Source organism: Condylura cristata, unplaced genomic scaffold (genome assembly GCF_000260355.1).
Source record: "Condylura cristata isolate star-nosed mole 26May11 unplaced genomic scaffold, ConCri1.0 scaffold00007, whole genome shotgun sequence".
Lineage (NCBI taxonomy): Eukaryota > Metazoa > Chordata > Mammalia > Eulipotyphla > Talpidae > Condylura > Condylura cristata.
In genome coordinates this window covers 6,288,856-6,316,845 of record NW_004567108.1, presented here as the reverse complement: position 1 = coordinate 6,316,845, position 27,990 = coordinate 6,288,856, and the positions used below count along the sequence as shown (strand labels likewise).

Sequence of the window (27,990 nt, the reverse complement as noted above, 5' to 3'; positions counted from 1 at the left end):
ATGTCACAGTGTCCAGTCGGTCCCCTTGTTTTGATCCTGCCTGTGAGAACTCTGTTAAGGCCCTGTGGGCCTCTGTCTTGAGGCAGCAGAGTGAATGAAGGAAAATCACAGCATTGGTGCTGCTGCTGCCTCATTCTGTGGTTTTCATCTGGGCAAGTGAAAGTAAGGTGAACGGTCACCTATTGCAGCTCTGTACGTCAGATAATTTTCTTTTAAAAGACTTTATTGCAGCTCTGTACATCAGATACTTTTCTTTTACAAGACTTATTTATTTATACAAGAGTTGGGGTACAGGCTAGAGATGTGAGAGTATGAGGATTCACCAGAGACAGAGTGGGGAGCAGAGCAGGCCAGTTGCTGAGGGGAGCAGCGGGGAGATAGGAGAGGTCTACAGGAGAGGTCTGCCGCACCTTGTGGGTCACCTCCCTGGCCTGGGATGGAACTCCTGCTGCAGTGGCTGTGGACAGTTTCATAGTGCTGATGTTCCAGGACAGGGAGAGAGGGGCACACTGAAGGCCCAAACCTGCCTGCTCTAAGTGGGTCTACCATCTGCCGCATCAAGGCAAAACATATAAGTTTTAATGAAAAGGGACTTTAATACAATACAGAAGTGAGTATACGATACAGAAGACAAAGAATGCAGTGTCTAAATCAAACACCTGAAGTGACCCGTCCTCCTCGTGGGCAAAAGTCCACCCAGAAGGGACTGGCCCAGAGCAAGGCCTGAAAGCTGCCCCAAGACTAAAGCACCTTCTGGCCGGGACCCATAGGAAAGGGTCAGACAGGGCTAGACAAGTCTGGGGGGAAAAGAATAAAATCTAAATCAATATAAACACGGCCATAGTCACCTCCCTACAGGTCTCTCACCCACATCTGCCTTAGCCAGTCCAGGGTCAGGAAACAAGCGCGGTTTCTTCATCACGTGCTCGCTGCTCCATGTGGCTTCCTCAGGTCTCCTCTGGCTCTCCATCCTGCTTCCTTCTCTTTCCTTTTTCTCTGCTCAGCTCCTCCCTCCTTCTGGGTGGGCAGGGAACCTGGGAACTTCCCCTTTTCCTAGGGACACCCCTGTTACACTGAGACCTAACCCAGTGCCAGCAGGGAGGGCCCTGTGGATGCTCTCCATATGCGCCAGCTCACCTCTCCTGGCTAGTCAGCAGCCACCTGAGCAGAGTTTTGTCTCCCAGTGTTTGTTCACTCAGCACATTAATGTTTTGTCCCAACTTCTGTGACCAGCCGCAAGAAAGGAAGGCGGGAGGCAGAAACTGGCTGAGCAAGCAGAGTTTATTGCTCCCGGACAGCAGCTGAGACGGAGCCCCTAGAGTGGGGTCCGCAGCTACTGCCCCCTCAATAAGGGGGAAGGGTCTCTTATATAGATTCTAAACTCAGATTCCAAAGGGGTGACTCATCGCTGTGTCCTTGATGTGAGGCCCAGTTCGTTATCACCGTCAGCTAGTCCCATCCAGGATCTCAAGATGAGTTTACTACCACTTTATCAAGCTTGATGCAAGGCTCAATTCTTACCGCCCCAATTCAGTCCTTGTCAGTAAATCTTTGGTCACTCCCAACAGTTAAGCTGCAGGCTGCTGGGCTTGAACCACTGGCCTTGTGACCCACGTGCTCCCCTGCCTCGTTATTATTTCTACCCCTGCCCGGGATGGCTTCCCACAGCTACATGTACAGGCACCCTGTCTCCCTCTGGGGGGTCTGCAGAGCCGGAGTGGGTATCTAGGCACCACGCCGAGGGCGCAGCAGGCTCTGCCCCGCAGCGGGACAGCAGAGTGCCAGGTCAGGCGCATGCCAGGTTGAGGAGACTGAGGGGTGCCGGGCAGGACCCAGGAAGCAGTAGGCTGCAGCAGAAAGCCCAGAGGTGTGTGCGGGGTGCCCTTCTGGCCCCCAGCTCCAAGCAGTCCTTGGTGCTTGCTGGTTGTACCTAGGTGTAGATGATGGATCCTGCAGGGAAGGATCCGTGAGGGGTGGGGGGAGGGGCTGCTGCTGTAGCCACCAGTGAGGCGACTTGGCATGAAACAGCTGCTCTCCACCACGTAACAGTACTGTACCTGGGGAACAGGCTCCCTATTTTTACAGCTTCACCCTCATACATGAACCCCAAATGTTGCTGAAATAGGTGCTCCCTGATGGTGCAAGGGGTTAAATCTCAGCAGTCTGAAGCTGTCCACAGCCATTTCTGTTTGATCCCGGTCAGGGAGCTGACCACACTTGGAGCAGCAGACCTCACCTGTCTCCCCTGCTGCTCCCCTCAGCAGTGGATTTCAGTCAACCTCCTGCTCTGCTCCCCACTCTGTCTCTGGGGAATCCTCTCATACCCCACCTACCTCTGGTCTATACCTCAGCTTTTGCATGCATACATAAATAAAATAAATCTTTAATAAAAATGCTATTGAAATCATGGAAAAGTCTAAGACTGTTGGGGGATCTTTTCTTTTGGTTGTAGATCACAAACCTTTAGCAAGTTGTCACACCACAGGCATCACCTTTGGGGAAATTATCTCGAGTCCGACACTGTTGAAAGATGATTTTTATATCCATTTTTTAAATTAATCCTTTATTTTAGACCTCCTTTCAATTTGCAGAAAATTTGAACTTACAGGACAGATTCCTATTATCACATGCCACACAGTTCACACACACACACACACACACACACACACACATTCTGCTTTTATTAAGACCTTGCATCTGCCTGGCATAGTTTTAACCAGTGCACCAGTATCGGCAAGTTAAGGTCAAAGCCGGAAGTTCAGCTTCCCTGTGCCATTCACTGCTTTGAGTTTTGACAGATGCAGCCTGCCGTCTGGATGTCAGCCGTTCTGACCTGTTGATAAGGAGGTGAAGTTCTATGAGAACCGGACATTTTCTGGTGGCCAGGCCAGAGGAGACCGTAAGAATGAGCTTTCTGTTGCACAGGATAGCATAGCAAAGTATATTATGATGAAGACAGTAAGTGGAAAAATAAGGCAGCCAGCTGCAGGTGAACCGGGGAGCTAGGAGGCTTAGAACTACCTGATTGTAATTCAGGGAGAAAGGTGTTCATTGCAGCACTATTCACAAGAGCCAGGGTGTGAAAACAGTGTAAGCATTCAAGGACAGATGGGTGGATGGAGAAATGCGGCATGTGTACACAATCGAATAGGACTGGGCTATAAAAAAGATGAATTCCTGCCATTTGTGACACCATGGATAGAACTGGGGTGAATTATGCTCAGTGCAGTTAAGTCAGAAGGAGGACAACTACCAGATGGATCCACTCATCTGTTGAGAAACAAAGGCACAGACAAAGCCAAACCCAAAGCAAACACTAGAAATTTGACTGGAGAGTCAGGGCTGCCAGAGAGGGAAGGTGATGCCTGCAAAGTAAAGGGAGAAGGGGGCCCTGGGGACTAACGTGGAAGATTTTGGGTAGGTTGGTGATTGTGTGCGAAAGGCAGTATACATCTGAGAGGGATGATGGTACACCCCAAAATACGTACAGTTACCTCAAAGAAAGATACAGTTTTTAAAATTAGTTACCAACCTGTTGAGTGCCAGCAGTCTGTCTTACGGACATTCGAGGTGGCTCCTATAATTGCTAAAGGAAAATGCCACCTGGCATTCTCGGCAACCTTTGTCTCTCTGGTGACCCCTCCTGCTGCCTGTTCTCCTGGAACCAAAGCCAGGTGCTACAGCATCTTTTACTTTGGAGACCATCACCTGCAGGGGACATGTAAAAAGGAGCTCTTCCTTGCCAGGAAATTGCAGTTAAAGGAAGCATTGAAGCCACCATTCTTCTCCCTAAGCAAAACAATCTCAGAGAACCCATCCGTGGTCACTTGAATCCTGTTTACCCGGTTGTCGTGGCAACTATTCAGTCCTGCTAAGTGAAGACTGGGATAAATAGCCCAGAGGAGAGTGCAGTTCCCAGGCAGACTTTCAAGGTCACAACTAAATGGCTTCATTTTGTCCTGGGACATTTTCCCCTTTTTTAAAATCAAGAGTCCTTGGGTTTAGAAAAGTCTCTTCCTAGTTTGGGGGGTGGTAAGGCGGTGAGCTGACGCCTGTAGCCCCGAATCTTCAGCAGTCGCCATCCCGCCAGCCTCCCCTGACTGGACTGGCTTTCAGTAGAATGAGGAATGAATTAAGCGAGCAGAGCCTGAGACACCACATAAAAGGCCGGGAACCCCAGCCAGGCGAAGAAAGCTCGTTTTGTGTCTGTGGCTTCAGAGGCTCGTAGCTGGACTACTAACGATGCAGACGTTTACAGCGGACAAAAACTGAAGGGGGGGAAGAAATCCAAGGTAGGGGTTTTTCTCTTTCTTTGCACTGCTTAACAGTTTCACGTTCCTTGGCGTGATTGCCGAATTTTGCCGAGGAACTTTTTTAAGCCTAAGAGTAACCGGTTTTGCTTCCAAGCGCCAGAAACAGTTCATTTCTAAACAGATGGGTACGGTTTTGATTGCTTGGGCAATTGGAAGGCAAATGCGACCCACTTCTCAGATGCCACGATCTCTTTTTGCTACGAAATTCTCCTGAGAAAAATCATCTCCAGTGTTAGATTCTAGTTGAGGTTCCTTTCGTTTGAATTTGGTATTTCAAAGAATCTGTCTCTAGAAGTTTATGCTCTGGTCTTGAGGCACTTCCTTGCCTCAGGCTTTGTAGGAGCCTGTAAAGAAGTCTGCACAAGATTTCTTTCTACCTTGTGTTATCAACTGACTGGTACACGATACAGAGATGTCAGACTTGCAGGCGTTGAGTGGTCATCTGTTGAATATTCTGTGCTTGTCTAAAGCAAGCAGACACTTGCCAGGATTTTGCAACCCGCCAGGAGAAACCTGACGAGGCACTTTTTGTTGAGATTCTTATTCCCAGAAGTTGCTGTCCCACCCCCACCCCAGGAAGGAACCTAAGAAAGACTAAAATGCTAATCTCTAGCCTCCGCTGCCGGACCCATGAATGTGTTCCGTCCTTGGCTATTCAGTTGCTAAAAGTGCCTTTGGAGGGAGTGAGAGTTTTAAATGGGGAAGGTGGTCTTTCATTAGAAATGGAATTACATTTAAAAGGAATGAATAATAATGCGGTTGACTGCTATTTAGCTGAAACTCCCTTCCTTGAAGTAAGTCCCTAGTGCTAAGTGAAGAGCAAATGTTACCACCCGTTTTTTTTTTCATGTCTGCACAGTAATTAACGTGAAATTAATTACCAGCTTAAGAGAAAGGTATGGGGTATTAAATGGTCTGGGAAAGTACCACCAGTTTCTGCCTCTTAAGGTTAACTTTCTTGGATTTTCCCAGCTGTTTTTCTGTATAGTTCAATTATGTGGTTCCAGAAGCCCATGGACATTTGAATATTTGCAAATTGTGGGAAAGCTTGAGTGAGAGAATACCGAAAGATTTCTCCAGTAAGGCCCACTGAAGGTTGTGTTTGATGACTGCAGTTAGAAAGCAACCCCCCCAACGCAGTCTGCCATGCCGATTCTCACCCGGTAGGTGCCAGCTGGCAAGAGGGTAAACTCTGCCCAGCAATTGGGGAGCACAGCCCCCCGACTGTAGCCTCCAGCTTGCAGTTTTGGGGGGCCCACTTGGTGAGTTGCTCCAGTCTGGAGCGCGGGTCCCCACCCAGCATTCCGGCCCAGCCAGTTCCCGTGTTGTCTGTCTGTCTCCTGCAGACAGTGGGGGAGTAGTGGTCTCGCACAAGTGGCCCCAAATTAGCATTTTCACGGGCACTTTCTGAATGGGTGATTTCTCTTAGTGACTTTGTTCTCCAGCTGGCCGCTACTCACCCAGCAGCTGTGCACAGGACTCGTTTGCACGAGTGCTGATTCTTCTCCACAGCTGAGGAACCTAGGGGTGGGCTTGAGGCCGGACTTCAGAGGGTAGAATAGCCGTGGCGGGTACAAGTGGTGCTGGGCCCCAAAGGTGGACCCCTGGATTTGCTCACAGCCTTGGCGAAGTGTCTCCACCTTTCCTCTGCTTTTCCTGTGTTCACCTTTGACCCTGGGGTGTTTCCGTATTCTTTCAGCCCCTGTTTTACCTGATATTCAGAACACTGCTGCAATAATACTAACAATACGATATGTAATAATACCAACAATAAGAAAAATACCACTGCTGTCGTTACTATCCCTAGCCCCCGCCCGTCCCCAATATAGAGGCAGTGCTTGTTAATTATATACTATTTAGAAAATGAAGCAAAATAACAAAAACTTAACATCACCGTTACCTGTAACTTTGCTACCCAGGACAACTGTGTATAGGTGTGCTTGTACAAATGCTTATTATCTAAACTGGAATGATAGTCTATCTTAATTTTGCAACCTGTTTTTGAAAACATCTTAAAACAGTCCCATGCTCTTTTTCAAGGCTGTATAGAATTCTATCAGTAACTATAAGTCAGATTTCTATTACTGGATTTTTTCGCCCTTTATGTTATAGACAATTCCTTGTGAGCATAAATACCTGTTCACATTCAAGACTGTTCCCCTAAGATAAATTCTCAGAAGTTTGTCCCCTAAAGCAGAATATGCACATGGTATTCAGACACATGTTGCCAACTGCAGACAGGAAAAAGTGTGTTTGATGTGTAACAATGGATTTGTAGCCTTAATATGTAAAGAGCCCTTACAAATGAATAAGAAAATAGAAAACATTTGGCAGAAAAAAATGAGATACGGTATGAATAAGAAATTTGCAAGAGGTGAAATACAAATAGAAAAGTGAACTAGCAACCTTGAAAATACGAAGAAAGAAATAAAACTTAACATGGTGGCATCGTGCCTGTGTGAAATTGGACAGATTCTTTGGTTTGGTGGTGTTTTCTGATAACTACTTCCCAGCGTCTTTGGAAGAAACTATGAATGCACTCTGCAGCTGGGACATTAAATTATTGCAGGCTTTCTGAAACACATCTCATCCCTTTTTTTCATTTTTCTTTCCTTCCTGGGACCATATTCTGTCAGTTTTTCTTCTCATGTCATCAAGAGTTCCTTCTCCCTCTTCTTTTAATTAAGTACTTCTGTGTGTCTGTATGTATAAAAAAAGGAAGGGGGAGGTGGGCGTGAGCTTGCCTGGGTGCTACCTCCTTGAGTTGTCTGCTTTTCACATTTCCCAGAGCCCAGGTCTGTTCCTCTTCCAGTGCTCTGCCCCCAAAGCCGCCTCAGCCACCCTTCTGGCAAAATCTCACAGGTTCTGTTTTTTTTGCCCTGCACGCCCAGGCCCCACCCCGCCCCCAGGCCTGTGACATCACCAGTCCCGCCTCCTTCCTGGCACCTCTCTGACCCAACCTCTCCCCTCCCCCCAGCCCTGGACTGGTTCCCTAGACTTAGGCCAGGCCTCACCTCCTTACCTGCCTGCCCCTAAAGGCAGGCTCGCTGCTCTCCTTCAGCTCGCAGCCTAGGTGAGTACTCCTGGCCGCCGTTTTTCCAGCCCGAAACCCTCCTCCGGGTTTTGGTCCTCTAGTTTTGTAACCTACTTTTCCCTAGTTCTCTAAAGTTTCCAGCCCTGGGCAGGTCTGCCTCACCTGGCGGGCTCCTCAGAGCGGGCTGCAGGCACGGCCTCTCTCACATCCACTCCCGCCGCCTCCGTGCTGGCTGCACCAGCTTCTCACTTTCCCAGGTCCGGTAAAGCCTTTCAGACGCGGCACTGACATCTGCCAGGACAGTTCTTTGTGACTGGGGCCGTCCTCCATGCCGGGGTGGGAAGCAGCCTGCCTTCCACCCCCCGGGTGCCCGACTGCCCCGGCCCCCAGGTGTCTGCAGAAATTCACAGAGTGCCTCTGGTTACAAATGACTGGGCGAAAGGGCCTGTGCCCGTTCGTGTTTTTGGATCTTGGTCTTATTTTTCCTTTGCACGTGTGCAAAATGGAATGTAGGTGCGGCTTAATTTTTATTCTTATTCCAGCTCAGGCTTCAAAGATCGTACTTTATATAGATGGTGAAAATAGAAAACTGCACAAGATTTAACATTTTCCTGATGCATTGCTGTATTGAGACAGTTAGTGAAACATGTTATTGTTTCTTTTTCTAGCAAGTAGTACAGAAAATTTTAACTGGGGCAGTGGGGGGGGCACCCTTTTCTCAGCCTGCCTTTCCTGGTGACGTAATTGTTCTGCTGTGCAATTCCTCAGCTGAATGACCGCCCTGCTTCCAGCCTCCCTGAAAGGCTGAAGCACTTCGAGAGTGCCAGCAGCTGCATTTGTCAGCATTTCTCATAAAAGTGGGGATAGTGTGTAGCTTTGGGGTCCCCTTGGGAAGCACTCGCTTCCTTTTACAAATGTCGCCCCCTTCTCTCCAAGTTACACTGTGAATGCTTTGCCGAAAACAAATGTTTTAGATACTATTTAGTGAAACTTTTAAAAAGTCTCTTTGGAGAGACAAGAAAATATGCATTTGTTTGATTATGCATAACAAGTTTAGATAACAGATTTCAGCTTTGGAGCTCATCCGCCAGGGACAAGCTTTGCATATGAATCCCCTTTGAGCCAGCCTGGGCAGTGTTTGTCCTGGGATGGCTGAAATGAAGCTATTACAAAACACAAGTAGAGGCCTAGACAGGCTTGCTGCTAAGCCACCAACATGAATAAGCCCTGCGAGACGGAGTTAACGATAAAGCATCTTTAATGGGTTCACTGTGGCTTGAGAAATGATGAGGAAAATTCGTCTGGCTTCTTTTTTCCCCTTTTTGTGTCTTTTTAAAGATTTATTTATTTATGCATACAGAATTGGGGTACAGGCCAGAGGTGCAGGGGCGGTGAGAGGATTCGCCAGAGACAGAGCGGGGAGCAGAACAAGCAGATAGATGAAGTCCTCTACTGAGGGGAGCAGCGGGAGACAGGAGGCATTTTGCTGCACCATGGGGTCAGCTCCCTGGCCGGGGATCGAACTGGTCCTGCAAGGGCGTGCTGCAGTGTCTGTGGAAAGCTTCATAGTGCTGCGCTTTAATCCGTTGCGCCACCAGGGAGGGCCTCCCTTTGTTTCTTCTGGTATCTGCTCCGAAGGTGGCCTGTGGGTTTGATCGTGGGACCTAACTTCCATCAGTTCCTGTCAGGCTGAGATTGTTGGGGGTGTGAGGGGGTGGTGGCCGCGGGCTTCCCCGGATGTAGCCATGCCAGCCTGTACTCAGAGCTACCTTACAGGGTAGGGAGGTGAGGTCCTGGCAGAAGGGAAGGGAGGTCGGACCTGGTGGTGACGTCTCGTGATTCCATCTCCTGGGAAGCTTAAGCGGGTGGCCCGGCTCCCGGCGCAGAAAGATTGAGCGTCATGGGCAGCCTGAGACCTGCCGTTGCATCAGCGAGTGGGCCTTCTTGGAGGCATTTCCTGGTTTGCACAAACTTGGCACCCGGCCAGTGTAGACAGAGTGAAGGCCTTTCCCCTTCTACTTCTCTATTAAAAAAATGAGCGATAGTACAATTGCCACTTGTTCTCCATCCCTCACCTCGCCTGCCCCCAGCGCCTCCACCTCCTTGTCAGAACCTGTGGATAAAGGTGTTTAACCGGTGGCGAAGTCACTTGTGGAAGTTCCTGGTGATGTTGGCAAACTGGTGTCGATGAAACACTTCTGCCCCGTGCTGTGGGGTCTTAAAACTGCCCGTGTGGAGCCAGCGGCTCAGTACCCTCTCTGAGCGTGACCGGACGCTCTTCAGTTGGCTATTGAGAATGAGCTGCAAGGAGCTGGGTGCTGCATCAGGAAGGGCTGAAGGGGAAAACAAGTCGCGTCAAAGTCGTTTTGTTCGGTTACTGACTGATTCTCCCATCCTAACTCATGTACCAGATGGGGGGGGGGGGTCACTCAACCAGCAGGAACTTCACTGCTGTGCTCATACTGTGTGATGTCTCACATTGTCCAAAAGCTCTGGTCCTGTGGTTTTCTTTTCTTTCCCACTCCAAGATTTTTTTTTTAAAGATTTATTTATTTGGGCATACAGAACTGGGGTACAGGCTAGAGGCTCAGGGGCGGCGAGAGGCTTCACCCGAGACAGAGTGGGGAGCAGAACAGGCAGATCGAGGAAGTTCACTGCTGAGGGGAGCAGTGGTCTGCCGTGCCATGTGGATCTCCTGCAGGGCAGGCGGGAATCGAACTCATGCAGAAGTGCCTTTAGCTTCTTAGTGCAGTGCTTTAACCCGCTGTGCCACCAGGGAGGGCCTCCAAGATTTATTTTACCTATTTATATATTCAAGAGCTGAGGTACAGGCCAGAGTGCAGGAGGTGAGAGGACTCACCAGAAACAGGGTGGGGAGCAGAACTGGCCGATCTACTGAAATCCACTGCTGAGGGGAGCAGCAGGGAGACAGGTGAAGTCTGCTGCGCCCCGTGGATCAGCTCCCTGGCTGGGGATCGAACTCCTGCTGCAGTGGCTGCCAATGGCTTGATAGTGCTGAGACTTAGCCCCTTGCGCCACCAGGGAGGCCAGTTGTTTTCTAAATCAGTGAATTTAAACTCTAATTCAACTCTTGCCCCATCCACTCCGTGTCCGATAATACCCCAGGCCTTGTTTTTTCCTAAGTATCCGGGACTAAGGATCGAGGCTTTCAGTTTCCCAGAGAGCAGAGGGAGTCTGCTGCTGTCAATCTGTCCAAATAAGTCAGCCTGTCCTTGCTATGGTGGATGGTTAAGAGGATGATAAAACCGATTATTTTTGCACATTTCTGGGCTGAGATCCGGTAGCTGCAGCAGAATCAGGAGGACTGGAGAAATTTAGGAAGCCCTCGGCTTCTGTGGCTGCTGGTCACGGTTCCTGTGAGCTCTGGGGTGTCTCATCCGAGGAGGGGCACACAGGTCGCTTGCTTTGTGTGTGTGTGTTGGGGGTTAGGCTTTAGGATTGACTGTGATCGCAGCCGTGAACCCCTAGCACTCAGGAGTCATCAGTGGTCACGGTGGCTAATAATAACTGTCCTATCTGTCACTATGGACAGAGGACACAGCGGCCTTAGAGCCCACTGATGGACGCTAAGGATCTCGGACGCTTACCAAGGGGCTCCTTCCCTCCGGGGCTGCTCTTTGAACAAACCCCCCCCCCCCATTAGGTCCTCCCAAGGACAGACATTTATTTCGAGGTAGTGCAGGTTTGTGGGGGAGAGCATCAGAACCCTGGAAACTGTTCTTTAAATCCCAGAATGGGATACGGGGTTCAGTGTGGAGTGGGGTCACTGAAGCACATCGCGAGGACAGGGTAGGAGAAAGCGCGGGAAGAACAGCGCTTCTTTGTCACACCTGTGTTCTGTGTCTGTCTTGGCTTCAGCAGTGTCCTGCCCCGCCTCCCCCTCCCCGCCGGCCCTCCCCCACTCTTGGTCTCTCCCTCTTTTTGTCGTCTCCTCTTCATCTCTGCTTCACTGTTTTGTTCCATTTTTGCTTAGTCAGAGGAACCATCAACTAAAAGTTCTCCTCATGTTGATTCTCTGGCACCACCTGTGTCTTGAAGAAGTTCCCAGATGCTGGTGAGCGGAATGTCCCATCCTCTGGGCCCGCACCCCTCAGTAGAGGGCCCTGGGGGGCATCTGGCATTTAGCAGCTTCGGGCCTGCTCCGAGCAGCCTCCCGCCTGGCGTGAGGGGCCGGCCGGCCTGGGCTGGGAAGAACCTGGCCTCTGAGACTTGCTGACCGCCTGTTTCCTAGCAACTCCCGACAGCTCAGCAGACTATTTCGTGGTTTCCCTAATTTATCCTTAACAGATATTGGCTGTGTCTAAGGCTGACTAATTTCCCATTATGACTTGCAGGCAACCACTTTAATACATGAATAAGCAAGAGAAAAGGACTCCTAGGAAGCTGCCCTCCCCGGCACCCCCTTCTCACCAGGCCTTCATTTTCCTTCTAAAAAGGAGACTTTACTGAGGACTGGCCAGCCAAGGCCTTGGCAATTCTCTCCACAGTGAAATCACCTAAAGCAATTTCTAAGATATTTTCTGTTAGCCTGGCCTGTCTGCCTGAGTCTTTATTCTCATACCTGCACGGTAAAGGGCTCTTACCTTGTATTCTTCCTTTCTATTTTTTTTTTTAAGATTGATTTATTAATGCATACAAGAGCTGCGTGTAGACCAGAGGTGCGGGGGTTGGGAAGATCCACCAGAGACAGAGCAGGGAGCAGAACAGGCAACTTGATGAAATCCGCTGCTGAGGGGAACAGCGGGTGAGACAGCAGAAGTCTGCGCACTGTGTGGTTTTCAGTAACTAATCAGGATGCGAAGCTTTTTTCGCTAATTCTGCATATGCTGGATTGTGCTTGTGTATACTATAACCAGCTGTGCCTTCCTTTGCATTTAGTTATATGTAAATGATTTTTATATTAAAAAAAAAAACTCAAACTCATGTAGCAATGGCTGGTGATAGCTTACCAGGGCTGCCTTTAACCCGTGCACCACCACCCTCATCAGTCCTTTAAACAGACAGCTTTTGAGCATCTGCTATGCCCTTGGGTGCAAACAAGGGCCTTGTCCTATGAAAGAAAAGGCCCCTGAAAGAAAAGGCAGAACTGACCCAAATGGAGTTCTTTTCTTGGAGGGCAAAATATGCCCCGGGAGCTCCTCAGACCATCTCCTTGGTCCTGGATTCTCTGCTTGGATCTAGGCCACACTGGGGCCTGTGACTGAACCTCTCCCCACGGGAAGCCAGAAGACTGAATGTCCATCTGGTCGCGGTGAAGGAGTTTGCTGGTTGGCTGGTTGATGTCATCCCCAGGCCGATGTGCCAGTCATGGAGCGTGAGGGGGGTTGATGGGCCCCACTGGAGAATCAAGCTTCAGGTGAGGAATGGGAGGTGTGGAAGTGAACAGGCAGAAAGAAAAACACTTTATTTTTTGGAATATTTTTAGCTGAGGTAATTTGGGGTGCCTCCATCAGGTATCACCACCATGTGCACCCTCTCACCCGTAGCCCACCACCATGGCCACTGTGCTTCTTCCTCTTTGTTCTTTCACCTCTTTTTCTCCTTCGTTGTCCTGTTCTGGAGTCAGCTGTCAAGGGTTAGTTTTAAAGCTTGTCTTTTTCTGACATCAGTTTAGCACTATATCCCACATGTTCATGGAGCCATCTGAAGTTATCCTTCTACTTTGACTTAGTACTGAGCCATCCATGTTGCTGCAAATGGCATGGGTTTACCTTTTTGATCGCCAAGTAGTATTCCATTGTGAATATACACCACATCTCAGTCCGTTCACCTGTTCTGGGACACATGTTTCCCTAATTTACCTATAATAAATAGCGCTGCAGTGATCAGAGAGGGCGAGTTTCCTTTCAGATCAGTGGAAAACATTATTTCTCTGTACACATTTTGGAGAAAACAAGGACATGATACCACATTTTGATGCTGGTATCAAGCTTGAATACGGATTAAGAGAAAGTTTCCCTGTTCATGGAACTTGACTTGATCTTAAATAATAGAAAGGAAAATAGGTCTAGTACTTGATGGAAGATGAATGAACACTGTTGTAATATTACGACAGTAGATTTGTGAATCAAACGATTATTCCAGAGAGCCACTGGCACTTTCTATATAGCACAACATCTCTCAGGAGTCTACCCTGGTGATGCAGCGGGTTAAAGTGCAACACTATGAAGCTGCAGCGCAGGTTGATCCCCAGCCAGGGAGGTGATCCACAGGGTGCAGCAGACCTCTCCTGTCTCACACACTGCTCCCCTCAGCAGTGTGTTTCAGTAGATCTGTTTGTTCTCTCCCTACTCTGTGAGTCTCACCCCTCCCCACACACACACCTCTGGCCTATACCCCAGTTCTTGTATCCATCCATAAATATTTTCAAAAAAAAGAACAAAACTATAGGGGTCAAAGAACAGTTCTTTCTTATTATCTCTTGATTCGTGGACTGGCATTTTTGAGTGCTACTGCTCAAACTGCAAGCAAATCGTTGTCATAGACTTACCTGATGCCTACTCTCACTCCCTGCCCGTCTTCTGTGGGCTGGCACCTGGCACAGGTAAAGCGGAAGCCCTGTCCTCTTGCCTCCCTACAAGGAGAGCAGAAGCTGGCTGCTGTGCTTACCTGTGACCTGGAGCTAGCCCCTCAAATTGCGCCTGCCTCTCCATGGCACATGAAACTCTGGCTTGCTCTCTCACCCTCACAGGCCCTCGTTACCTGTTAAAGGTAACGCCAACCTTGGTCTCCAGTACCCTAGCTCGACTTCTCAGCAGCCTTGGGGGACCAGACCATCCCCTCCTGCAAGGCCACTCTGATCTGGCACACTACACGAGTGCCAGGGGTCCCCCTGAAAGCCCCAGGCGCTGCTTGCTCCCCAAGACAACAGGGAGTAGCCCCAGCCTGGCCGCAAAGCTCCCTGAGAAGTCATGATCGCCCGGCGGGGCAGAGTGGGGTCTGCATCTGTGTTCAGGGGAGAACGCAGCGAGCCTCGGAGAGGGAGAGAGGCCGGCAGGTGCGGGACCGGCTGTGAAAAGCAAGAAACCAGACAGCAGTAATGGAAGAAAGAGGCCGGGGGGGGGGGGATATTCTTGAGACTCAAGGAAGTGCTGGACCAAGCGTTAAATGCATTTCTGGGATTTGGGGTCAGGTGTGGGACTCGCGTGGAGTGGGAGCTGAGCGTCAGATGGCCCCGTGGCCCGGGACACAAGAAAATGTGTGTTCTGGGCCAGTTCTGAGGTCTAGCAGCCTCGCCAGCCACTCCTTGCCAGCTTGGGGGCCCCAAGTGTATATGCTGTGTGCCCCATTTTGGCCCGCTTCAGTGCCCGGTGGTTGTCTTTTCCATCACTACCATAGACACTAAGGATGCTGCCCTCAATGGCTTGTTAAAAAAAAGGGCCCTCCCTGGTGGCGCAGTAGGTTAGGACACGGCACTGAAAGCCAGCTGCAGCCACTTCAGTGCAGGTTTGATCCCCAGCCCTGGAGGTGACCCACATGGCGCAACAGACCTCTCCTGGCCCACCCGCTGTTCCCCTCTGTACTTCATCAGTTGGCCTGTTCTGCTCCCCCATTCTGTCTCTGGTGAAGCCTCTCACCACCCCTGCACCTCTGGCCTGTACCCCAGTTCTGCATGCTTCAATAAACACATCTTTAAAAAAAAAAAAAATCAAATCAACTCCATGTCCAAGGAATCTTTGGGAAGGACTTTGGAGACAAAATATAAATGTATTAGGAAAAATACAATTCATGCGCTGTGTTTGTGACTCTCCTTTCTCGACATTTCCTACTTTCTTTGAAAATCATGGAAGTTCTTCAGGTCTGATTTGTTTGAAGTCAGCCTCATTAGCAAGCCATTCACAGGGCCTCTTAGTTCGCATTTTGGGTGCACATGTGTTTTCCATCTTTGAAAAATAGGTAGTGTTTTGGGTAAATGACATACTCTGTGGAAACCTGGTATCAAAATACAGGCTGGTGTTTCCTTTGTGTTACGATTCCAGGTGTCAAGCTCGTGGGGACAGCGTTGTCATTTACGACTCACTCCTTCACACTCAGCTCTCACTGAGGCTCAGCCTCGTTTATTAGCAGCACTGACCAGTAGAAATACAGACTTGACTCATGTCTGTAATGTGGGCCTCGCCACTAGCCACGCTCCAAATTCAAAGAAATTCAACTTAATCATGTATTGGGATATTTGCATTATTTTTTCATGTGAGTTCTGGAGATCTCTGTAGACTTACCTTCAGAGCACAGTTCATTTTTCACACTCTTAAGTTCCTGGCTTTCATTCCCTAAGTCAGTGGCCCATCAGCTTTGTACCTGTCGACAATCAGTGCTTCCGCCTCTGCCATTGTGGTGTGGGAGCAGTCACCCACAATGCATGGCTGTGTTCCAATAAAGCTTTATTTACAAAAACAGGTGGCGGGCCGGATGTGTCGCTCAGGCTGGGGTTGACCGGTCTCTGCTCTCATGAAGTGTATTGTCTCCTTTGGGTTTCAGTTGTCCCAGTTTACCTCTGTGTTGGCTTCCAGTTTCCTACCAAGCTGGCTATTGTGATGAATTTCATTCAGGAATATTTAGAAGAAATGTACCAGGAAATAGACTCCATTGTTAAATGATAAATATTCAGGACTGCAGGAAGTCCCCTTCCCACAACCTCCCGGACATGCTCCTGCAAGCAGTGTGGCTGGTTGTGCTGGCTGATGTCTGCGGAGCTCTGTGGCCCTCCTTCAGTGAAGGCACCTCTCTGTTTCTGAGGGGCGGTACCTCACTTGCAGGCTTGCTGCCGTTAAGGAGAGCTAGCTTCTGAAGCAGCAGACAGCCTGGCGCACAGGAAGTTTGAGGACACATTTGCTGCATTATTGCGCTCTTGCTGCTGCCTGTCCTTGGTATTCTTGGGCTCTCACTGCTGTGCAGATTCGTATACACAAGCCAGAGCAGAAGCATTTCTGGACCAGCTGCTCAAAAGGAATCACGTCAGACTTGAACGTGTCTGTAAATGTGGGAGCTCGGAGGGAGCTTTGGCTGCAGGGATCCTCAGGTGAGAAGATGCGGGTGCTGGGTCGTGTCCCTCCCGTTCACTGAGTCTACTCAGTGAAAATAGCTTGAACTTCTGTGTCCCTTTGCGGGTGGCAGGTGCCAGCACAGAGGCGACTGGACAGTGCTGCTCACATGACCGCTGGCAGCGTTTCCAAACACGGTCAACTCTCTATTCATAATACCTTTTTTCACTGATTGTCATGGGCTGATGTAGCTTGTGGCTGTAAGGACTAAGGTAATGGTAGTGTGCTCAGTTCATTGGTAGAATGTGGTCCCTGGAGGACGCTGCTATTTTTTAATATTGACTTGGAAGACATCCTTTCATCTTATCGCCCCTGTAGATTTCAGTCTGTCATTTACACTCAAAATATTATCAAATGGCTTTATGATGTCGTGTGACAGATAAGCTCACAACTGTTCAAGATCTGACCTGCTAGGACACACCTCTGAACCCAGCTCTGTATGCATAAATAAATCTTTCTACAAAATACCTAAATATCATAAAATACCATTGAATAGATGTTACCTCTGCCTTCGTCCACCTGTGGAGCCACATCTTGATTGCTTCAGGTTTTGACAGAGCCGGACTGTTACAAAACATTCATGTGCAAATTTTGTGGGAACCTAAGTGTTGAGCTCAGTTGGGTAAATACCTTGGAGCATGATTGCTGGATTGTAACTTGATGTTTAGCTTTGTAACTTTGTAAGAAATCGCCTGGGTGGTTGCAGTCAGCCAGATGTTGCTGTTGTTCCACATCTGCCTGCATTTGGTTTCCTCTGCTGCCCTGGACTTGAATCCTCCTGACTGGTAGTTGTAGTTTGCAGTGGCTGACGGCAGCTGGCCATCTCTCCACATGAGCATTCTACCTCTGGAGGAGTGTCCGTCCAGCTCTCTGGCCTGTTTTAAAAATTGGGCTGTCGTTTTCATACCGCTGAGTTTTAAACAGTCGTCGTGTGTTTGGGTACAGTTTCTCCAGACATCTACTGCTCACCTATTTTTCCAGTGTGTCACTTATTTTTTTCAGTGTGTGGCTTTCACAGAGCATTGTTGATGTTTAGCAAAATCCAAGCCAGGGTTTCCTCTCATGAACTGTGCTTTTTGATCCTGTTTCCAAACACAAGTACTTCAGAAACAGCTGAAACAGAATCGCGATTTTATTTAATAGGGTAGTGTCAGCACATCTGAAGCGGGAGGTCTCATGGGAGACAATTTGATGAGAAATTAATAAATTTCAGCTCCTTCCCAGAAATAATTTGTAACACAAAGGGGAGAATTTATGTGTCTAGTTAGTAGGTATGCAAAAATATGGGCTGTGAGGAGGATCAAGGGTCTGGCCCCAGCAGTCAGGTGGTTTGGGAACAATTTTGTCGAGGAAGAGAATATTTGAGGGACCCTTACAAGATCCATGAGCCCTATCAAGGACAAACGGGAGGAAGGTCAGGGTGAGAGACTTTAGTTTGGCCAACGTAAGACAGGAACTTTTGGTCAAGAAAAAGCTGGCGTTAGCTGTAATGTGATTTAAATGAAGAGTATGTGGAGGAACCTGTCAACTGGGAAGGTAAATAGGAGCCTTTGTCTTAATGCTGGTGGGAGCTGTGAACAGAAATGACAGGCTGAAGTGCCACCTTAGAAATATTCCGTGTGTGTGTGTGTGTGTGTGTGTGTGTTCTGAAATGCTGCCCCCCCCTTTTTTTTTTAGATTTATGCATGCAAGAATGGGGTACAGGCCAGAGGTACAGGGGGTAAGGATTCATCAGATACAGTGGGGAGCAGAACAGGCAGATTGGTGAAGTACATTGCTGAGGGGAGCAGCAGGGAGAGGTCTGCTGTGCTGGAGGTCACCTCCCAGGCCGATTGAAACTCCTGATGCAAATTTCATAGTGCAGTGCTTTAAACCCTTTGCACTACCAGCGAGGGCCAAAATGCCTGGGGTTTGTGTGTCTCTGAGGCGAACACAGTGGCTTCCATGGCTCGGAGTTTTCCTTACCTGGGGTGATAGTGATAACTGGACCAGGCCAGAGGGGTGTGGTTCGAAGCCTGGCTTCCGTGCATGAGAAAGTTGCTCTGGGACTGAAGCACAGATTGTGATAGTCAGATATGGGTCTCCTGAGCCTCACCTGGGTGAGGGTTTACCACTTCTCCAAAGGAAACTAGCATCTACCACTTTTCTCAAAATGTGAAAATTAGCGAATGGCAACACTGTAAACTACTTCTTGAAGCGGGGAGAGAAAGGTCTGAGGTAAGTACAAGGAACCTTTGTGGAGAGTTTAATTGGCCTTTGTTTGCTGCTTGTTCACAGTCAGCAAAAGCATCTTGCTGTTTCCGTTTGCCATGTTTTAGAAAACTTCACAGCCTGATGAACTTCTTGCCCAGGGTTTATTAATCGGTGTATCACTCGCTTTGGGGAACAGGGTGGACCAAATAAAGATTGCAAGATCTTAGGTCTTTTTCATATAATTTTACTGTTGTTGTTGCTCGTAAAACGCAAGGGCAGTCCTGTGGTGGGCCCTCTCAGTCGATAGCTGGTCCTGAAGGCTGTGGTCTCAGTGTGGAATAGCCCACTTCTGGTAAAGTCTTCTGGAACCTTTACTTAGGTCGTGGAAGAAGAGGAAGCAAAAGTGTGATTTGATAGTTTGCTAATTTGTGTTTTAAGTCGAAGGGGGTAGAGTAACACCACACAAATAGACATAGTACACCGAATCCTGTTAGCTGTGGTTCCCCTGAAGAGTCACGGAGTGGGTTATTGTACTACAAAATCAGCTTGTTTTGTATTTCTTAGGTTGTCTGGTCGAATCCCGTATGCTATGGACTGTGTGATAATAAGGCCCTTGGGGCCAGGTCTAACTGGTATATAAATAAAATTTACAGCCCTTCACATGGAGGAAGTAGGTCAAGGCTCCTTTAAAGATACAGTGAGAAAAAGTAGAACCCTTTAATTAGAAGATTAATTTTAGAATTTCAGAGAAACAGTCGACTCATTTGGGGGGTGGCGGTTAAAAATCTTCTAAGATACGAAGCTTAAGAAAAAGGCTGCATCTACTGCTGAACTGGGCAAGGAGACAGCTTTTAAGGTGCTGCTCGTCTCCCCTGCCTGACCTCCGGGTTGCTGGGTCCAGGTCCAGATCTCCCTGTCTTTCTGCCTTTGGGACCCTAAGAGCTGCCTGTTTTCAGGTAGAGGCTGGGGTGGGGCTGGCTGTGCACACCCGGGGTGTTAATGAATACTTCTGGCTCAGTTAATAAGTAACGCTTGCTTTTGCATAGTGTCCAAGACATTGTGATCATATCGAGGTCGGCTTTTTAGACTTTCAATAATTTAATCTCCCCAGCGAGGGAGGAAAGAGCCCATTCTGGAAACACATTTCCCGCCTCTGTTCAGAAACTCCCACAAGTTATCTCATTGTGGTCGGTATTTGTTATTAAAACAAAAGCCGTCTTTATTAAATCAGTGGTTATCTGCGGGCCTGTGTCCCGCATGCAGTTCTTTGTGTTCTGACTGTCACTCTCAGCTGTGTCCTCTCCTCGAGTCCCGTGTTGGGTCCCCAGAGCAAAGGCAAGAGATGCAGGCCGGGCTGGAGCACAGAGTGAGTCAGAGAACATTTGAGTATTCTGTTTTATAATGTCTTTTTTCGATCTTAAAGTAACGTTGATTTATAACAAAGTTGCAGGTGTTCATCATTGAAAATCAATGTGTCTGTACTTACCTGCAGTTCATCTAAGCAAAGAACCTTTGAGGTTGTCTGGGGTTATCATTTTTACATGGGAGTAATGTTGAACGACAATCTAAGAGTGTCGGGTGTGCCGTGTGGAGATCACCCACTACCTCTGTCTCTTCTGGAAAGTTCACCGCTAGTCTGGGCTGTCGTCCGCCTCTTTCATGGTCTGTGTTGACGGGGAGAGAGTGATCAAGGATGGGTTTGCTCACGTCTCACAATCTGGTTTTCCGAAAGGCTTCCTCTGTCTTCTGGTTATTTCCATATTGGTTATTTCGTTGAACTCACAGTGTGGTGAGTCCTTTTTTGGTTGCCGAGGTCCTTAGCGTCAGGGTTTTTGTGTTATCTGTACTTGGGCCCCTCAGAATGTCTCCACCTTCTGGAAACTACCTGTGGGGTTCCTGGGGTGCAACGGTACAGCACGTTGCCTAGATTCCAGCACAGCTTTGCCCTAGAGAAGTGTCCAACCCATCCCTCCAGGAGTTACATGGTCGAGGGGACTGTGCCCCAGTGTTTCACTTCATCACTAGTAAGCTATGGCTTGCTGAGTCCAAGTTTGACCCACAAGTACTTTTTAGGAAACTAAACTCTTTGAGACCTTCTTTTCTAACTGTTTGATTTAAGCAGATAGTAAGACTGGCCCAGACCAGGCATGCAGTCTGACTTGGCCCCAGTTTTCTCAGCCACAAGCTGGGGGGACAGTAGTCACCGGTCTACTGGTCCCCTCCAGGCCTCTGTGTCTGCACCTCACATGTGTCAACCTGTGATTCTTCAGGCTGCTAAGAAGCACTTGAATTTCTTTAGTCAAGAGGAGATCTTTGGGGGAGAATAATAGTTTTTGTTTTTGTTTTTTAAGATTTATTTATTTGTGCACACAGAAGTGGGGCACAGGCCACAGGTGTGGGGGCGGTGAGAGGATTCACCAGAGACAGATTGGGGAGCAGAACAGGCAGACTGACAAAGTACACTGCTGAGGGGAGCAGTGGGAGAGAAGGAGAGAGGTCTGCTGTGCCATGTGGGCCACCTCTGAGGCTGGGATGGAACTCATGCTGAAGTGGCTTTAGCTTCTTAGTACTGTGCTTTAACCCTCTGGAAACCAGGAAGAGCCCAATAGTTTGTTTGTTTGTTTTAATTATTAATGCTAGACTTTAACAATAGCAAGCTTTTCATGCTTTATAAAGAAACAGACATCCATTGACTCGCCTCTGAGAAGAATCACAAATGAAAGCACAATGAAAAATGCCTAATTAGTGGGGCAGTTGAGAATTTGAGCTTCCTGTCAGCCATGGTGAAAGGGGAGTACCGTGCATTTTCTGTTCTTTAGATCACTGTGTTCACTTTCGGTTTATTTTCCTCTTTGGCACAAAATAAGGCCTCTGTAAATAGTAGGGAGCTATGTGGTTGTCCATGAATGCAGGCCATGGCTTCTGGAGAGAATCCTCCCCTCACCTTAGGAGATACTGTGTAACGATGGATTGACAGAGCCTGTATAACCATGCAGCTGCGTGGAGGCCCCTCCTCTCTGGCTTGTCCTACCCCCACAACCTCCCCTGGTAATGGGCCACTATTTGTGAGCGTGGGGAGACAGTCTCAGCTCAGTAGCGCTGGCTCTCTGCCATCACTGGGCTCTGCCATCCTTACAGATGGAGCAAGCTCTGTCTTCCAAGCACACAGATAGTACTTCCTCCCCCAAGTCCTGGCTGACTCCAGCCAGATCCCACAGGCTGCCTCCTGCCCCATGCCACCTCTGTGGGCTCTTTTCAAGGTTCTTGGGTTGGTGTCTGAAATCTCTGCAATGCTAAAAGGCGCTAGAACGTTGGGAGCCCATAGATCATACACTGTTTTCTTCCATTAGAGAAGCAAAGATTGATTGTCCTGCTGCTCTGGCCGGTGAGTTTCTAAGCTAACCGTCACACTTACTGCCTGTGCAACATTTATGAAATCACAGAAGGCGGGGTGCTGTTGGGGGTAATCAGATTCATTGGTGCATAAATGCATTTCCAGCTTCCCAGCACAGCTACCCCCTCAGCCTTTTAGCCTTTTATTTAGATTTTGAGCTTGAGCTGCAGGGGCCAAGGCCCGCCCCTGGCTGGTTTTAGCAGAGGAGACTTGAGCTCTCTCCTTGGTTTCGCTGGGACATTCTGACACCCCTTTTCAGATTGTAGGGAAGGAAGTTTTTTTTGTTTTTTTTTTTTTTACATTATTCAATTACCTAAAGCTAAATATATTTCATCCTGCCTGCAGGAGACAAGCCTTTTTTGCATCCACCCCTTCTAGTTCACTTGCTGCGCCTTCACATTGGTCTGGCTTTTAAGTACCCCAAAATCTAGCAGTTGTATTGAGGTATTGAGATAGGATAAGCACACCATACATCTGGCTCATTTAAAGTTTCCAAGTCTGGGTCACCCTGGTGGCACAAGGGGTTAAGTCTCAGTGCTGTGATGCTATCAGCAGCACAGGTTTGAGCCCCGGCCAGGGAGTGACCCCCAGGACTCAGCAGATCTCTCTTGTCTCCCCTCTGCTCCCCACTGTCTCTGGTGAATTTTCTCGCTCCCCCATACCTCTGGCTTGCACCCCAGGTATTTTAAGCAAAATAAATAAATCTTAAAAAAATAAAACTGCCCGCCCTCCCTGGTGGCGCAGCGGGTTAAAACACAGCACTGAGAATCTAAAGCCGCTTCCGCATGAGTTCGATCCCCGTCTGCCCCGGAGGTGACCACAGGGCGTGGCAGACCCCTCCTGACCCGCCCACTGCTCCCCTCAGCAGTGGACTTCGTCGATCTGCCTGTTCTGCTCCCCACTCTGTCTCTGGTGAAGCCTCTCGCCGTCCCTGAGCCTCTGGCCTGTACCCCAGTTCTGTATGCACAAATAAATAAATCTTAAAAAAATAAAATAAAATAAAACTGCCTTGAAAGAAAATAAGAGAGGCAGGGTTGGGGTAGGAGGGTGAGAGGGTAGAACTGATCTATGTATGCTTGCAGCTTGGTACACGTCAAACCCCAGAATGCACAGCCTCGGGTGAACCCTAACACAACTACCTGCTTGGGGCAACAGTGCTCAGCCATATAGCTTCATCAGCGGAACAGACACTCGCTCTGGTGGGGGATGTTGGTGAGAGAAAACAGAAAGCCCCCTTCTTAATTTTAATCCTCCTGGGCATGTGTCAGGAAACTTCCCCACCTAGTAGGGTTTAAGAAAGTCCAGTCCAGTTCAGTTCATGCACACGCAGACCAGCCCCCTGGGACTGGAATTGGTCCCAGTTTCTCACTGTTGCTTCCCAAATCCAACCCATTCGTCACCATCCACATCTCCCTGTTCTCTCCTGCAGCGTCTGTGTGGGTGGAGACCCAGCCCTGCAAGCCCAGCTACCTCAGACCAGGGGAGTGCTTAGCAAAGTTTTGAAAAGACAAAATACCTTTAAGTTGCGATTGGTCCAGCCTCCAGCTGTGTCATCTTTTGAGCATGAAACTCACCAGAAAAGGAAGTGGCAGCAAAAAAAAGCAAAAAAAAAAAAGCACCACCAATAGCACCAATAGAAATGCTGGCTTAGGCCCCTCGTGATCTCGGGGTGCGTTGCCCATGGTGACAGTCTGCCTGGAGATACCCGGCCCCTGGTTAAATTACTGGGAAGGGGCAGAGACACAATGGCTGTGCTCCCTGGGGCCGAGTGGCCACTCCTGGGGGCGCCCTCTCAGGGCTGTTGGAAACCCCACAACCCCACCACACTAATTAGCAGGAGAGTGGAAGGGGTTGTCATGGCGACCGAGCACTTTTTAAAGCACAGGAATGGTGTTCATTATTGTTCAGTGTCTTTAGCCGCGGTGAAAAGGTCAGTGTAGCGGTTGTTTTCCATATGAATTTTGGCCTCAGCTGCGCAGAAGGTGGAATGTCCTTGCAGAGACTGGAAGATGGTGAGTTTAGCTGAACTCTGGGAGTGGGGTGTCCCGGGAGGGATATTTTTTGGACTGTTTTAACAGCTCTAGGGCCAAACTCTGGGACTACGTGAGCTTCATTAGGACAGGCAGCCGGGAAAGACAGCTTGGGGTAGGAAGAGTGAAAGCTTTCGAGATTTTTTTTTTTTTTCTTAAGTGAAAAAGTCTTGGGGCGTTCAATGATTAGACCCTTTCTCTGATTGTGGATTTAACAAAGTTGACCAAGCCTGCTGCTTTACTTGCATTTTAGATTAGCTGTACTCTAGTCTTTGCAGGTGAATGGCTGCATTTTTTCCCCTCAGTAAACAGAACAGAGCAGTTTGACCAGATGCCTTCAGCACACTGCCTCTCTCTGGTTCTGAATCGAGAGAGAAGTTTATCTGGTGCTGTGGCCGTGGTTCTGTGCAGAGCTGGGAGGGAGGTTTGCAGAGCATTTCGCAGTGTGTTTTGGCCGGTTTGGTAAGTGTGGACAACACAGCTTCAGGCGCTCACTGGCTGTGCCTCTCTCCGGGCCACACATTTCAGCCACCTTTCAGCCACTTCCATCTTTTTGCATGTTCTAAGAATGAAGCATTTTGCAGTGGTTTTATTCACCCTGGTGCAGGATAAACAAACAAACAAAAACAGATTAGTTCAGGGAATGAGGGTCTGGATTCGAAAACAAATCACTGCCCCATAAACCTGCCGCGGGAAGTGGCTGACTTTAGGCTGCGGCCTGGATACGGGCTCCCTCCTGATCCCCCTACCCTTGGTGCGAATTCCTCTTTTTTTTTTTTAATATAATAATATAATATTGTATTTTTTCATCATTTTGTGCCTTTTTCCATCTCAGTTGAAATCCCTGTGGGCTTCCCGTCACCAGATCACCCATGTGCCATCACCATAGTTTCTGTCTTTTATCTGTAGGCTCTGAGACGAGTGGATTTGTCATCATGTTGCTCTCGATAAATGGTGTATTGGACTGGATAGAGACTGTGAACATATACATTTTTCTTGTGTCTTCTCTCCACGGGTGCTTACTTGAGTCTTCTCTCTCCCCGTTCTCCATTGGGTCACTATTGACAAGCCAAAAACGCATTAAAATTTAAAAAGCAAATAACACAACATTCAGGTGACACTGATTCTTAGGAAAACAGAGCTGAAATAGTGGAACAGAATGACGATCAAACCATGCGAATGCTAAGGAACTGTGAGTCTCTTTTAAGACACTGTTGTCAGGAGACTCTTGTCAGGAAATAGTGCAGGTGTATCTGGGGAGGAGGGTGTACCATGTTTGGGACTCCAGAAATCCATGATGGAGGGGCAGGATCTGTTGTAGGTAGTGTGTGCGTGGCGATGGCCTTGCCAACTTTATCTTCTCATCTCCCCACTGGTTTTAGATGCCAGACCAGTTTGACCAGGCGGTTGTGCTCAACCAGTTGCGGTACTCGGGGATGCTGGAGACCGTGAGGATCCGCAAGGCTGGCTACGCGGTGCGAAGACCCTTTCAGGATTTTTATAAAAGGCAAGATGTGGCCGAGTGGACCCTTTATGGGGGGGGGGTGTTGGGGTGCAAAAGGTGACCCTCGGCGCCTTGCCTTGCAGGTATAAGGTGCTGATGAGGAAAGAGGCTCTGCCTGACGACATCAGGGGCAAGTGCACCGCCCTGCTGCAGCTCTATGACGCCTCCAACAGCGAGTGGCAGCTGGGCAAGACCAAGGTAACGGAGCGTGTCCCTGCCCCGCCCCACCGCCCCCACCCGCAGCCATGGGGGGGCCTGTGTCAGGTTGAGGTTCTAAGGCGCCGCCCGCCTGTCACTTCTTACCTCTGCAAGATGCTTGTGAAGCCCCTGCAGCATCTTTGGAATGTTTTGAAGTCCTTGACTACTCAAAGGGCACAGGGTTCGTGGACATTGCAACACAGAAGCCTGTGTTTGCGTGCAGTCATTCGGTCAGTCAGCACACATTGTCTGAAGAGTGACCCCGCCTGTGACATCCGGGGCAGCCTCGGGCGTCTGAGAAGCGAGACTCCAGCCCCGGGTAACTTGGCTGCAGGTCTGCCTTGGTGCGGACACAGCACAGTCCTGCACGTCACCAAAAGCAGACCTGGAAGGCCAAGGGGATCTACTCTTTGAATGTGCTGATGTGAACAGAGGCCCTGGTTCCCGAAAGTGGGGGGCTGTCTGGCCTGAACCCCGAAAACGAGCCATGATATGGTCGTGTGAGCTCTCCCCCCGTCAGGGGCTGTTCCACTCTTGTTCCCATCTCCCACCCCGTCGTGGGTCTCGTCTCGCAGGAAAGACGGGAGGGTGACCCTGGGAGGGCAGGCCGCTGGGGCAGGTGCAGTCTAAGGATGTCAAGTCTGAAATGGACTTGTCGCTTCCACCTCCTGGCCCCAAGGGCCAGAGCCTCATCAGAGACGTATTTTGAGTTGTCATCTCCTAGCCATGTTTCAACTAAGGGAGCAGAGGAAGAGGGGACACGACACACTTCTTACACTTTGACTGTCTTAGCTCACACTCCGACAGCACCGTAGACAGGGGCCCGAGCAACAGACACTGACTGCTCACTGCCCGGGGGCCGGACGTCTGAGACCAGGGTGCCAGCAGGGTGCCCACTGCTGTGGCCTCATATTCTCTGTGTGCAGAGAACAAGCTCTGGTCTTTCCACCTCTTCTTCTAGGGTTGCCAATGCCATCACAGGCCCCCATTCGCACAGCCTTATCGAACCCCAGTTACCTCCCAGACACCCCACCTCAACACACCCCCACATTGGGGTTAAGCTTTTAGCTAGCATGAGATGCGGGACTGATGCTGAGGGGACTTAAGAAATTCATTCTCCACAGGTGAGGTGTTCAGGCATCACCTCGGGGCCTGTCCTTGAGAGAGGGGTGCTATAGGGTGGACGTTCGTAAGGAACGTCAGGCAGCCGAGGATTTGAGACACGAGTGTCTGGAAGGGCGGAGAGGGTGGCGGAGGGGTCGGGCCGGTCATCTACAGCTGTGTGACACACTCGGCAGGCGTCGCCACGGGGGCTGAGTCTTTCACGGTGTCTGTGCATCAAGAATCCAGACACGGCTGAGCTGGGCCAGCTTAGACTCTCCCACGGCTGAAACCAGGTGTCGGCCTAGTCTGTGGTCCCTTCTGAAACTTGGGGCCCTTGGGGAGCAGAACAGGCAGGTGACTGAAACCCACCACTGAGGGGAGCAGCGGGGAGATAGGAGAGGTCCTCCCTGCACCCTGTGGGTCAGCTGCCTGGTGGTGACAGCCTGCTAGTGCTGAGACTTCGACCCCTGCACCACCAGGGAGGTCCCGCTCCGGAGTCTAATCAGAAGGCTGCGGTGATATTGCGATCTGAGGTTTTCCTCCTGCCTCACTGCCTGATTCTGTAGGGGCTGGCGTGACCCCACGCATGCCCGTGATCTTCCACCCCATTCTTACGTGGGGGGGTTGGGGGGTCCTTACCTCATCTGTGAAGAACCAGTCCGTCCTTACTCCCATGGGAAGACAGACTTAAGAAGACACTGGCTTTTTAGCTGACCACGTCCTGGGAGATAAGGACCCCACACGGCTGATGAATCAGACAGCACCATCTCTTTCCGGGACAAAGAGCGTCCCTAGGAGAGTGCACACCCCACCGACTCAAGAGACCAGGGAGATGTGAACGGACAGGGAACTTTAAAAGCCAAGCTAGACGTGAGTGGGTGGCCTGGTGGCCTGACGTGACACCTGTCTGGATCTGGAGTGCAGAGCCGGTGGGATAGTCTGACCCTTTCCCCACAGAGGGCTTGGGTGAGGTGAGCGCCTGTCCTTCTCTGTGGCCTCCTGGACTCCGGCCCCGGCCCCCGAGTCCTCTGAGGGTGCAGGCGTTCTGCTGGCCGGTGTCTCCTCGGCCGCTGAGTCAAATCCGCTCCTGTGAGCTGAGATTCCCTTTCCTGGACTGCTGGGCGTGCCCATGATAGCACCTCCTACCCCGCAGCGGGG

The 27,990-nt window shown here is 49.6% G+C and overlaps 1 protein-coding gene across 2 annotated transcripts in view; it reads left to right on the top strand.

Annotated features, from left to right (window-relative positions):
• MYO10 (myosin X) overlaps positions 1-27,990 on the top strand; it is a 95,719-nt gene that overhangs the window by 35,071 nt on the left and 32,658 nt on the right. For both annotated transcript variants that reach the window (XM_012721828.1, XM_012721829.1), the window contains 2 exons: positions 25,409-25,533; positions 25,614-25,728. In XM_012721828.1, coding sequence (XP_012577282.1) covers positions 25,409-25,533; positions 25,614-25,728 — 240 coding nt within the window. The remainder of the gene's footprint in view (positions 1-25,408; positions 25,534-25,613; positions 25,729-27,990) is intronic.